The sequence below is a fragment of the Eptesicus fuscus genome, chromosome 1 (genome assembly GCF_027574615.1).
Source record: "Eptesicus fuscus isolate TK198812 chromosome 1, DD_ASM_mEF_20220401, whole genome shotgun sequence".
Lineage (NCBI taxonomy): Eukaryota > Metazoa > Chordata > Mammalia > Chiroptera > Vespertilionidae > Eptesicus > Eptesicus fuscus.
Window position 1 is genome coordinate 3,598,483 of NC_072473.1, and position 13,623 is coordinate 3,612,105.

The 13,623-nt window shown below is 40.9% G+C and overlaps 1 protein-coding gene across 2 annotated transcripts in view; it reads right to left on the reverse strand.

Moving 5' to 3' along the window:
• The window catches only part of ARHGAP6 (Rho GTPase activating protein 6), a 529,598-nt gene that overhangs the window by 75,855 nt on the left and 440,120 nt on the right, over positions 1-13,623 (reverse strand). For both annotated transcript variants that reach the window (XM_054720322.1, XM_028132776.2), the window contains exons 4-6: positions 12,176-12,432; positions 9,707-9,902; positions 2,721-2,776 (exon numbers count right to left, since the gene is read on the reverse strand). In XM_054720322.1, the coding sequence (XP_054576297.1) occupies positions 2,721-2,776; positions 9,707-9,902; positions 12,176-12,432 (509 nt within the window). The remainder of the gene's footprint in view (positions 1-2,720; positions 2,777-9,706; positions 9,903-12,175; positions 12,433-13,623) is intronic.

The following is a 13,623-nucleotide window of genomic DNA, read 5'->3' on the forward strand; positions in this document are numbered from 1 at the left end:
CCGTCGTCTTATACGCCAGAAAATACGATGTGTGTGTGTGTGTGTGTATATATATATATATATATATATATATGAAAAGATCTACATCAACTTAATATCCAAGGAGGAGATGTAAACAACATGTTGCCTTTATCTACAGAGTCTATGCAACCCAGCCATGAATATACATGTAAGTGCATTATTAAATAGAAGTATCTGTGGGTTTACTGTTAGTGATGCAAGCAGAAGGGTTTGATAACAATATCCAGAAGTTGGGAGGAAGAGCTAAGGGGTTGGGTCAACTATAATTGTGGGAGGGAGGAATGAATCCATTATACAGCAGTTTTGCATATCAGCATTGCTACCATGTTGGAATTTTGACATTTTACAGAAGTACTCGACAAGAAAGCCAAGTTTTTCTGCAAACAATGAAATTTAAAACCTGATGAGCCATGCATGACTAAGTCTTGAAAGGTGACAATAACTAAATAAAAGCTGCCTTATATTTGTCAAAGTAGCTTAATAACAGTTCCCAGAAGGTTTCCATGCCTTAAATCATTATACTAGGTTTATTAGCATTCACAGCAGCAGCAGGAAGACACAAGAGCAAGAAGGGAGTCCTATGTCTGCCCCCTACTTTCATCACTGACATCTCAACTTCTCTTATGTATTGTTCTCTGCTGTACAAATAATTGTGAGTTTATGAATCTATTCAATGCAATGAGCTTCTGTAAGAGTTCATGTGTTGAAGCGTCCATTCACCCGTCCATTCACCAAAGATGTAATGCACGCTCCCTATGTACCAGGCCCTCAAAGTATGGCGGTAAAAACTCCTTACCCTTCCCAGCTCTCAAGCTGATAGAGAAACAGGTAATAGCCTGGTAATTACACAAATGATTAATTAACTGTTAATATTGTGACAATTGTTCTGAAGAAAAAGTGTAGGGTGCTAAGAAGGAATATAACAAGATGAAATGGTAAGTTAGAGAATCATTCTTGAAATCTACATCTAAATGACCACGAATTCTATTTTTCTTAGATCATCTCCATGCAGTTTTTCTTTTGCTGGATCCAGATATTACTGAGGAGTAATTCCTGACACCACCTCTCCACCTGAAGAAAATGCCCATTACTGTCTTGAACCACTGTCCAGGCAACTTTTCATTAGTGTGCATGAGGCAGCTAGAAAGGTATGGTGCCATTCCCACTTGTGATCATTCGAACACATCGTATTTCTTTCTTTAATTAATTTATTTTTGGTTAATCCTCAGCCAAGGATGTTTTTCATTGATTTTTTTTGAGAGAGAGTAGAAGGGGTGGGGAGAGACAGAGAAAGAGAAACATCAATGTGAGAGGACACATCAATTGGTTGCCTCCCATAGGCGCCCAGACCAGGGCCGGGGATCGAGCCTGCAACCGAGGTATCTGCTCTTAACCGGAATCGAACCTGCAACCCTTCAGTCCACAGGGAGATGTTCTAACCAGTAAGCCAAACCAGCCAGGGCTCGAACACACCCTGTTTCTTTTTTGAGCACACACACATGCAGAAAGAATGGATCATGGAAAGAGCTTGGTCTAAATTGCATGATCTTGAATTTAACATTGTGTGATATTGACTTAAGTTGCTTAATCTCTCGAATCCTCAAAAGAAGTGGTTGAAAGGGGCTACTCAGAGCTGGTGGGCAGAGTGAATGAGATCATGTCTGTGGAAACATCCTGCAACTCTGCATAGGCCTAAGAAATACTACGATGCTATCTTCCCTCCCGCAAGTCCTGTTGTGACATAGACTTCAACAGTCTCTTGTGTGACTATGAAAAATAAAAACCAACCAAAAAACCAAACAGAAAACACACTTCTTTTGAAAGACCTCTTATCTTGAAAAAAAAAAAAAAAAAAAGATAGGTGAGGAGATATTTAAGTTCAGTTAGTTTCAATAATCTAAACAAACATCCCTTCAGCTTCATCCAACTGAAAATAATTTTGATTTGGCTGCATTTTTAAGTTGTTGAGTTTCTTATTCCTTTCTGTTAAAACCAAAACAGGGAAAATAACATTCTATTTTTTTTTTTTTAGCCAACAGATGAATTCTTTTTTCAAAGGATGGTTTGCCTTTTATGAAGCCATCATGAACACAGAGACCTGCCTGCTCAGAGGAACCTATTCCTGAAGCTCCAATAGCAAGCTTCTGTTGCAAGAATGTTGCAGAGTGCTGAAGGAAATCAAGGGTACAGTCCCCACATGAAAAATGAATTGGGAATCACTGGTTCCGTGGAAAATTCATAAGAATTACTTATTTTTGAGAATTATTTATTAGGGTCCTAGGGTCATCTGAAAGCATCCCATTATATGAATGTTAATGGCATTATTCATATTGCATTTTAGTAAAAAATTGATGCGGTCTAATTATTTGCTATTTCTTATCGCTTACTGATTAGGTACTCTCTGAGTCTCCTGCTTTTACAGTTTCAATAAGGTATTTCTAAGTCACTTTTTCTTGGCTGTACATGCCAGGCACACGTCTGTACTTTCTGCCTTCAAGTGTTTGATCCTAACTCAATCGCAACCTTTCTGAGCTTCTGAGCTGTTGCCTTCTACCTCTCGGGACTCAATTATCCTATAATTGGCAGGAAGGTGCAGAAAAGATATTCAGAAGTGAATTTGCAAAAGCTTGAACTTGACACGAGGTAATTCAATTGAAAGTCAAGTGAAATGTACAATATCATCTTTACTTCTCACTTACTTGTCTCACTCTCTTTTTTGAGCTTCCGACTCGAAAGATGCCCACTGTCTGGAGGCCTGCAAATAAGCAAACAAAATCAACAGACCTGTTTTATGGCGTGAAACTCCGGAGGAAGTCAAAATAGAAACAGAACAAAAAAAAAAAAAAAAAAAAAGAAAAGAAACAGAACAGAAGGCCAGCACTGGGCTGCAGCATGCAAATGAATAATCACTTGATATGCCCACTGTCATTCTCCAGTACCTACAGGTTAGCACTACAAGCAACGGGATAATTTGATGTTAAACATTTCTGCTAAAACAATTTTTTCACGTGATATTATGTACTTCCATACCTCCATATGAGAAAAGTTATGTAACAATTTCTCTTATTATTCAGAATAATTACTTAATCATGAGTTTTATATGAATTTTAGCTCTTTATCAATATTTAAAATATAGTTCTTATTTAACTGATCATAAATAAAACATGTACTTATTAAAGAAAACCTATAAAAGGCAGAAAAATGTAAAAAAAATAATATACTGCAAAAAATACCTGATACAGAAATAATCGCTCTTAATATTTTGGTTTCTTTTCATCCAGCCATTTCTCCATATATACAGGGTGGGCAAATGTAGGTTTACAGTTGTAATGCAAATAAATAATTAATAAATAATAATGCAAGAATAAACTTTCACATACTCACAACTGTAAGTCTACTTTTGCCCACCCCTGTATATATGGAGGGAGGGAGAAAGAGAGAGGAGAGAGAGAGAGAGAGAGAGAGAGAGAGAGAGAGAGAGAGAGAGAATGCAACTGTTTTCAATCCATATTATGCTATAAGATTTTTTATGCCAGTAAAAATTCCTTGTAAATGTCATTTAAAATGAATGCAAATACTTTATAGTATGAACGCGCCACAATTCTCTTCATATTCCCCTCTGATTGGCATTAAGGTCCCCCAACACATATGCACTTGTTTTGCATTATAAATGGCCCTATTATGAACAACTGTACATAGGTCTCGGGTCACATTTCTAATTTTCTTAGGATCATGTCCTAGAAGTGGGGTTATAGCGGAGGTTGAGAGACTGCTCTTAAACAATTAGCTCTCTTAAAACAAACAAGTGTTATCACTATCACACATTAGACATTTCAACAATAGTTCCTTAATATCATTAAATTTCCCATCAACATTCACATAAGGTTCACAAACTGTGATAGATCGATATGCCTTTTAGTCTCTTAATGTATGTGTTCCCTTCTCCTCCTGTGTTTTTTTCCTCATAATTGGTTTCATGAAGAAACAGCATTGCTTTCCCTCTGTAGACTTCCCCATCATCTGGACTTGGGCACTCGTATTGTCATTCGTATGTTCCTCTCTCGCCTTTATTTCCTCTGAAGACATATTTAGAGCCAGCATCTCCTCTGATTCTAGTTTGATTTGGGGGGCAAAAATACTTCCCAAGAGGTATTATGGCACTAGCAGGTTTGGCTCAGTGGATAGAACATCGGCTTGTGAACTGAAGGGTCCCCAGTTTGATTCCAGTCAAGGGCACATGCCTGGGTTGCAGGCTCGATCCCCAGTAGGGGGTGTGCAGGAGGTAGCCAATCAATGATTCTCTCTCATCATGGATGTTTCTATCGCTCACTCCCTCTCCCTTCCTCTCTGAAACCAACAAAAATGGATTTTAAAGAAATAAAATATAACATTTAACCTAAATTTTAAAGTTATAGTCACAGCTGTGCCTGAATCTGTATATAATACTCAGACTTCCAGTAAGTAATAGGATTTTCTTTCGGGGTGTGTGGGGGGGTACTTTGCTTAATCTAGTTTTATTGAGGTTCCTCTCTCTTTCCACTAAAACAGTTCTGACTAGTACAATCTTTTTGTATATTTCTTTGATGGTCTTGCCACATTATGTGCAAGGCTTTTTATTTGGTTTCCCAAGGATCTTTAGTTAGAAATGATAACATCCATAAATACCCCACTTATCACTTCTTTGCCTTATAAGTGGTATCCAGGCTAACTTGAGCGGATCGTGGTGAGAGAGGGGCTCATTATCTTGGCACTTTGCTCTTGGGTGGGATTTTGCTTTGCATGTATTTTCAAAAGACTTCCGTGCCCTCTTGTTTCTGTCATCAATGTGTCTGCCTCAGAACTGAGTCCAGCCCCCGCCTAATTCATTGCTTCTACCTCTCTGGGAGCTTGAAAACAGGATAATCAAGATATTAAAATCAAATTCAGAGTTATATTTCTTTTTTAAAATATATTTTTATTGATTTCAGAGAGGAAGGGAGAGGGAGAGAGAGATAGAAACATCAGTGATGAAAGAGAATCATTGATCGGCTGCCTTCTGAACCCCCCCCCCCCCACTGGGGATTGAGCTCACAACCCAGGCTTGTGCCCTGACCAGGAATCGAACTGTGACCTCCTGGTTCATAGGTCAACGCTCAACTACTGAGCCATGCCAGCTGGGCCAGAATTATATTGCTTTTTAAAGATATTTTTAATTGATTTTTAGAAACAGAGGAAGGGAGAGGGAGACAGAAAAACATTGATGTGAAAGCTAAACATCCATTTGCTGCCTCCTGCACGACCCCTCTACCGGGGATCAAGTTGGAAACCCAGGCATGTGTCCTGACCGGGAATTGAACCGGTGACCTTTTGGTGCATGGGATGACACCCCACCAACTGAGACACACTGGGCAGGGACAGAATTATATTTTTTCATCTGAAAAATGAGCATAAGTATCTGCCTCAGAAGTTAAACAGTGATTCAAGACTAGCTAATGCATATATACTTAGAACAGCAGTCGCCAACCTTTCAGACCTCACGGACCACCGGTGGTCCGGGGACCACCGGTTGGTGACCGCTGACTTAGAATATATCTGTCATCGACTATTATGAAAAGGAAATATGCCCTCACTGAACTGAGTGAGTCTTGTGCAAAATGGAAAATGTTAATATAATAGTTGGTCTCAGCAATTGTACTTTTGGCCACATTTATTTTCTTATTTTCTGACGGTTTTCAGAGAGTTGAAATTTCTACATAGGGGACATATCACATAAGGGCATGTTCTACACAGATAAGATTCTTCATTTGGCTGAATTCCTCCAGGCTGTTCAGAAACGTCTATGTCTATGACATGATTTTCTCAATTATAGTACTTTTCCTCTCGGTAAAAATGACTATGATTTAGAAAATAGTTACTTAGTGATCAATTATTATAATTACTATTTATCTCAATTGATTATTATCTACTAGAGGCCAGGTGCACGAAATTCGTGCACGGAGGGGGTTTGTCCCTCAGCCCAGCCTGTACCCTCTACAATATGGGACATCCCTCTCACAATCCAGGACTGCTGGCTCCCAACTGCTTGCCTGCCTGCCTTCCTGATTGCCCCTAACCACTTCTGCCTGCCAGCCTGATCACCCCCTAACCACTCTGCTGCCAGCCTGTTTGCCCCCAACTTCCCTCCTCTGCCAGCCTGGTCACCCCTAACTGCCCTCTCCTGCAGGGTTGATCACCTCCAACTGCCCTCCCTTGCAGGCCTGGTCCTTCTCAACTGCCCTCCCTTGCAGGCCGGGTGCCTCCCAACTGCCCTCTCCTGCTAGCCATCTTATGGTGGCCATCTTGTGTCCACATGGGGGCAGGATCGTTACCACATGGGGGCAGTTATATTGTGTGTTGCAGTGATGATCAATCTGCATAGTACTCTTTTATTAGATAGGATAGAGGCCTGGTACAGGGGTGGGGGCCAGCTGGTTTGCCCTGAAGGGCGTCCCGGATCAGGTGGGGGTTCCCTTGGGGCGTGGGGCAGCCTGAGCGAGGGGCCTGTGGTGGTTTGCAGGCTGGCCACGCCCCCTGGCAACCCAAGTGGAGGCCCTGGTATCTGGAATTTATTTTCCTTCTACAATTGAAACTTTGTAGCCTGGAGCGGAGTCAAGCCTGGGGCTCCCTCCACTGCCGGCAGCCATTTCTGTTGTGGTTATAATTGAAACTTTGTTGCCTTAAGCTGGTGGGCCCGGCCAGGGTGTGCAGAAAGCTTTGCTACCCCTGTTGCCGGCGGCAACCCTGGCCTGCTCTCTCAAGCTCCATCCTGCCACCATTTGTTTGAATTTGTTTACTTTCTATAATTGAAACTTTGTAGCTTGAGTGGAGGCTTAGGCCTGGCAAGGGCAGGCGGAAAGCTTGGCTTGCTCTGTTACCTGGGAAACCTTGCTCTCTGTGGCTGTAGCCATCTTGGTTTGGGTTAATTTGCATACTCGCTCTGATTGGATGGTGGGCATGGCTTGTGGGTGTGTTGGAGGTATGGTCAATTTGCATATTTGTCTATTATTAGGTAGGATTTTAAGTTTAAAAAGTATTTATTTATTTACTTTTTTAGGGATAGCAAATAACAGAATTCAGACAGCCAATACTGAATAAGCCTCACAGTGATTTTCCTCAAAAAGAAGATACAGTCTAGGCATTCAGTAACCTGGTAAAAACAGGTGTACATAGAAAAAGGCATAGGTCTGGCAAAAAAACGTGACTTCACTGTGCCCTGCCCCAGAAATGGACGTGATCACCTTTCTCTCCTTTTCATCAGAAACTGAAATGAAAACTAGACCCAGAGCACCTGAATGTCAGGCTTGGGGAATTTGAGTAACCAGGGCAGGCATAATAAGCAGGAGGCCCCACCCTAAAACCAGCCTAAATCCCAGAAATATCGCAGGGTGTGACTCTCCATTATAGTGTCTCTTTTTTTCATGTGTGCTTCTGGAGAACTGGGGATGCTTAAGGAATTTTGACCCGATGGTACAGAAAGTGTTGGGATGAAATATAAGTGGTGAAGGGTGGTGCACACAAATATAGATGGAGTCTAGCTAATTGTCTAGACCCGTGGTCGGCAAACTGTGGCTCGCGAGCCACATGCGGCTCTTTGGCCCCTTGAGTGTGGCTCTTCCACAAAATACCACGGCCTGGGCAAGTCTATTTTGAAGAAGTGGTGTTAGAAGAAGTTTAAGTGTAAAAAATGTGGCTCTCCAAAGAAATTTCAATCTTTGTACTGTTGATATTTGGCTCTGTTGACTAATGAGTTTGCCGACCACTGGCCTAGAGCAATTTTGGAGAGAATTAAAAGATCCTTGATAAATGTTTATAAGGCTAAAGTGAATCAAACTCTTGCTACCCATTTCAAAAACTGGCAAGCAAAGCCTTATGAAAGAATTGTTTTTTGAAGTTTGCTTTTAATTCATTGGTTTAAAGTGAACAAGATTAATATCTGTTTGATTTTGAATGTGGCTCTTATTGTCCAGGAGCCATTTGATCCAAACACCATGGAAACCCAGAGCAGAACCGAGGCCTTGAAAGATCACCCAGATTATCTTCTTTCCTTTAGGCCTTAAGCTGCGTTTTAATTATTCTCAAAAGGAAAGTGAATTGCCCTGTTTTTAAATAAGCTTAGAGGAAATGCTAGCTTACATACTATAATTGATTTTCAAAAAGAAAATAAGATATACCAAGTTTTCTTTCAGAAAAGCAGTTACTCAACCTGGCTCTGGAATCTTGCATGCTTGGAGTGGAATTTTCTTGTTTAGAATTTTTAAAAATATTTACAGTTCACTCTCTATATACTTTATAAGGAAAAGGAAAATTCTAGTTATAAAAGTAAGTGTCTCTTTTTCTACCTCACGGTGAAATGGGGGCTGAGTTTACATATTCATCGTATTTTACTCTTTAGTTGTTAAGCTATTTCTAAAAACAATTCTGTTCAAAGAATATTCATTGAACATCTACATTGTGTTCATCATGATACTAAGTGTTGAGAATTCAAAATGACTAAGACCTTTCTCTTGAACTGCAGTTTATCTGCCAAGGAGAAGAGACAGATAAACACATACACACACATGTACACAGAGACATATATTAATATTTTGTGTAAACAAATATAATTTCAATATAATTAATTAAATGATTAAGTCACTCATATGTTATCAAGTGATTTTCATATATAATGATTTTAAAAGGTTTAGCTATGTCCTTAATAATTTTAATGAAGTCCCAGTTTTATTAGAAAGAAATGAGCGTGTTAATAGCCTCAGAATTTTCTTTGTTTAGATTTCTTTTTTCCTTTATTACAGTAGGCATATTGTTTTATAGTAAAGAAGCAGTTAAAAACTGTACTTCTGTCCATAAAATGCATTCTAACACTATATAGCCAATAAATTTAGATTATGAAAAAATGGCCGTTTGATGAGCCAAGTCTAAATTTCAGTATTTTAAGTCAATATTCTATCTGGCACTGAGTTGCCAAAGGGGTCATTGTGAAGACATTAAAAGTGAACACCCTTCCCATAAAAATGCAAATAGCAATATAGGAACCTGTTGTCAAAAACTATGTATTTTCTATTCTTGCAAGAAATGGTTTTCAAGTCATTTTTAAAGAAGTTGGACTCTTATTTTTTAAAGGAAGCCTTATGAGTGACTTCAATGTATAACCAAAGATAAAAGTGGGTCTTTTCTGTTTGAAGGGGCCCTGGGGACAGACAGACCAAGTCCAACATATCTTGCCCCCCAAAATCTTGGTTAGCCTAGGAATCTCTTAAGCAAACACATCCATAAGCTATCTTTTTTTTTTTTTTTAAACATCATCCGAGGATATTTTTCCATTGATTTTTAGAGAGAGTGGAAGAGAGAGGGAAAGACAGAGAAAAATATCGATGTGAGAGAAACACATTGATTGGTTGCCTCCTGCACGCACCCCTACCAGATCCTGGGCTGGGGAGGAGCCTGCAACAGAGGTATGTTCCCTTGACCAGAATCGAACCCAGGATCCTTCGGTCCACAGGTTGACGCTCTATCCATTGAGCCAAACCGGCTAGGGCCATAAACTATCTTCACAAAGGAAACTTTGGCCCAGAGTTTGATCAAATGAACACAGAATTAAACTGGGTGCTTAAGTAAATGAGGTTTGAATTAAAGAATGTCTTTAGGACTGACAGACAAGTCTGCTTACCATGTTTTTCTAGATGTTGACAGCAGCTGTCCACCAGCCTGGGAACCTGTCTGTAAATAGGATTCAGACTGAGTTTCTTATCTCTTGCTTTTTCTTTTTTACTTTGAGCTTCTGCAGGCAAGGAGAGTTGTAAAGCTTCTAGAAGTCGAGACTGATTGTCATCAAGATCTGTGATGGAGTCCACTGACATTGCACCCTGCAAATCACACATAGACATGAGCAAAGAGTGCAGACAGAGAAGATAAAAACAGCTTCCCCCAGAGGCCATCCAGGAATCCTTTTGCCTATAATTATTTATCATACTTGAAATAATACTGCTTGATTTAATTGTGCTGTTTGGATTTTGAGAGAGAAAAAACAAACATCTTTTGAAAAAGTTAGAAGACGTCCATACATGGGGTAAGGTACTGGCAGTGACAATTTCAACAATAGACAACATTTTCCAAATGAAAGACAAGAGGGCAAACATATAATTAAAATATTTTAACGCAACCACTTTGTTCCTTAAAACAAGAAAACATCGCATACCCAATGAATGAGGTCGTTAGAGAAATCTTGTGAATAAACAAATAAAACAGTCTTAGTTTGTTTTCCCCCAGAAGCAGCACAAAGCACTTTCTCAGGGAAATGGTCCCAGCAGACACCTGCAGTGGGGGGATGAGACATGGAAGGGAAAGCAGCCACTGGAGGGAGCCTCACCCAGCCTGTGACCACCATGGGCAGCTGGGGTCCGGTTGCATGGGGGCCTCTGGGAGACAGTGTGGATCAAACACCTCTGAGCTAGCCCTGCTAAGGTGTGAAGGAGCTGAGGTATTTATACTCTAAGTCTCAAGAGTCATCGATTAAGAGTACTGTATTTTCCGGCGTATAAGACAACTGGGCGTATAGAAGATTTTCCTGGGTTAAAAAGTCGTCTTATACGCCGGAAAATACGGTAGCTTCTGGCCTTAACTGGTTTGGCTCAGTGGACAGAGTGTTGGCCTGTGGATTGAAGGGTACTGGGTTCGATTCCAGTCTAGGGCACAATGCCCAGGTTGCAGGCTCGATCCCCAGTGGGGGGTGTGCCAGAGGCAGCTGATCAATCATTCTCTCTCATCACTGATGCCTCTCTCTCTCTCTCTCTCTCTCTCTCTCTCTCTCTCGCCCTCCCTCTCCCATCCTCTCTGAAATCAATAAAAATATATATTTTTAAAAAGGGTAGCTTCTGGTAGGGGCAGGGAGGTGATGTTAATGCCTCACTCAGTCCTTGCAGCTTGTCATCTGCATGGGTGGGCTCCTCTGGCCATCAGAGAAAGCCCTCAGCAAAGAGGTGAGGTGCTGGCAGGTAAGAAGAAGGGCAGCTTGCTAGGAATAGTGAAGGCCAAGGGGAAGGGAACAGGGCACCAGCCATGGCTGTGTAGTCACCCATCCTTTGATGAAGTATAGAGCTGCTGGTGTCGTGGGAAGGCGTGGACGGAGGAGAGAGCATTTTGGAGGCCAATTGCATGGGCCTAGGTTCCCAGAAAACTCTAATGTAGAGTCTTGTTGTCATTGCCATATATGGGTTTGGACAGATAGTCTGAGGGACAATGACAGATTGGAAGAACAATTCCATCATGCAAATTCAAAGGTTGTCATTTCTTCATTTTCACACATAGCCAAAGCTTTGAAAAATAGCAGTGGCTCGAGTGCACCTCTATCTCGGAGAGGTCCTGAATGTTGGGGGCTGATGGAGAAATAAGAATTTCAAGTGAGAAGTATCTGGGGTTTTAACGAGGGCATTAGTCAAAGGCTGGAGGTGACAAAAAATGGGAGCCTCCAGGTGAGAGAAAAGGGAGAGAAGTTCTCCCAGTGACCTAGGAAGTTTTAGAAATGTTTATTAACGGACTCAGCCAGTCACCAACAAGCTTCCCGGAAAACTCAGCTTTCTTCACTTGAAATGTGAAATTTGAAATGCTAAATAATAGTACGGTGCCTAGACATAGCACTCACTAAATAAATGGTAACATGTCAGTATTGCTTACATATATATTTGGTTATGTCCGAGAAAAAGAAAATTCCAGGAAAAATATTGTTTATGAAGACCAGCAGCAATTCACTGGGCCAGGCACAGTTCTCAGTTGAAGATGAAGAGATTAACAAAAACATCTAGCCCTGCCTTCCAGCCTCATGGTCTCATGGGAGAGTCTCCTAACACAACAGAAGATTGTAATAGACCAGGATCAATGGTGATGTAGAATGTTCCGGATATCACAGGACATATGTGTAAACAAAGAGGGGTACCCAAGGGCTTTGAGAGGGATGAAGGAAAGGCTTTGAGGGGATGCCAGGCGCCATAGAGCCGGTGTAAATTCTCCCTACATGGAGTTGTTGACATACCTGCACACAAATGACATTTCCAGTTTTCACATGAGCAAAGTCTCGAAAAATAACCTGATACACCTTTGGTTGTCCTAGCATTGGCTATGGAGAAAACACTGAACAACTCACCCTCCTCCTGGCCCGAGGAGCTGGTTCCGGGGTATTTGGCGACGTCGACTCATTTGGTGTTTCCGAGGTGGAGCTGAGAGATGAGTTACTGCTTGACAGTTCTTTGTTTTGTCTTTTACCTCCAAATGGGAGGAGGGAGGCAACAAAATCAGATGCATCCTTTTGCTCGTCCCTCTGTAAGTCCTGCTTGAGTTTATAGGCCCGGTCATTTGCAATGACTTGGGATAAGGGCATTCCAAATGCCTGTGGGACGAATTCTGGAATCAAAACACAAACATTCATTTTCAGCGAAAGACTGGACCAGTGGAGACTCACTGATGCGTTAGACCTCAGCGCAGACATATGCAAATGGCTGTTTTCAGAAGAACTGATGGCTCAATCCAAATAAGATGACTTTTGTGTTTATCAAAGTGGCCAAAGTTTCTATTTCAATAAAGAAAGCTAGTGTGTATAACTATTATAGGCTTTAGAATTCTCAGCCTCTGGTTTTTTTCCACATATCTCAAGCATGTTTGAAAGGAAATGACTTTATAGAGAAATGTGGTATTTTTTATAAAATGTACATTAATAGTTTATCCTCGTGAGTACACAGTTTTACAAAGTTAGTCCTCAATTGATATGTCTCAAGAACCCCTAAAGCTTACAAGGCATGGTAAGACTCTGCATTGATACACTCATTTGACAGGCACTTATTGAATACCTATTATGTGCAACATCAAATTACACAATGGGGCGTACAAAGCTTATGAAAGGTAGGTCCGGTCCTTGCTCCTGGAAGGTTCCGAGAGTGGAGTGGTGGAGTGCAGAGTCAGATATGTAAAGAAATGCAATAGTGTCCATAATGCGCTAGAATAGATGCATGAAGCAAAAACAAATCAATTACCATACTTTCCGGCGTATAAGACGACTGGGCGTATCAGATTTTCCTGGGTTAAAAAGTCATTTTATATGCCGGAAAATACGGTATATTGGACTATATTGATGGGATTAGATATAATGGACTACCATATTTTCCGGCGTATAAAACGACTTTTTAACCCAGGAAAATCTTATACGCCCAGTCGTCTTATACGCTGGAAAATATGGTAGGTAGATACACTTTGAAGTTCCCAGTGAAAGAGCTATCACATGACATGATAATCTGAGAGTCAGAGAAGCAACTTGGAAAGAAGTCTGCTCTTTTTTCATTGTGTTGCTTGCCCCCACATGCTGGCTCCAGTCAGCCGGGTTGGGGCTGTCACTCATGATCTGTACTCAGGCTGTTCTGCTGATCACATATGAAAGTGGAGTCTCACCATTTAACATCTGGTGAAGGGCCCCAGATACAATTTGTTCAGTCCTCTAGTGAGGAAAATTTCGGAGAAGGAGCAGAATGCAGAAATCTATGGCTTTACTTGGAGATGTGTATCCAGTTGCTTTTCTCCGCAGTAATTTGTATACAGATACAT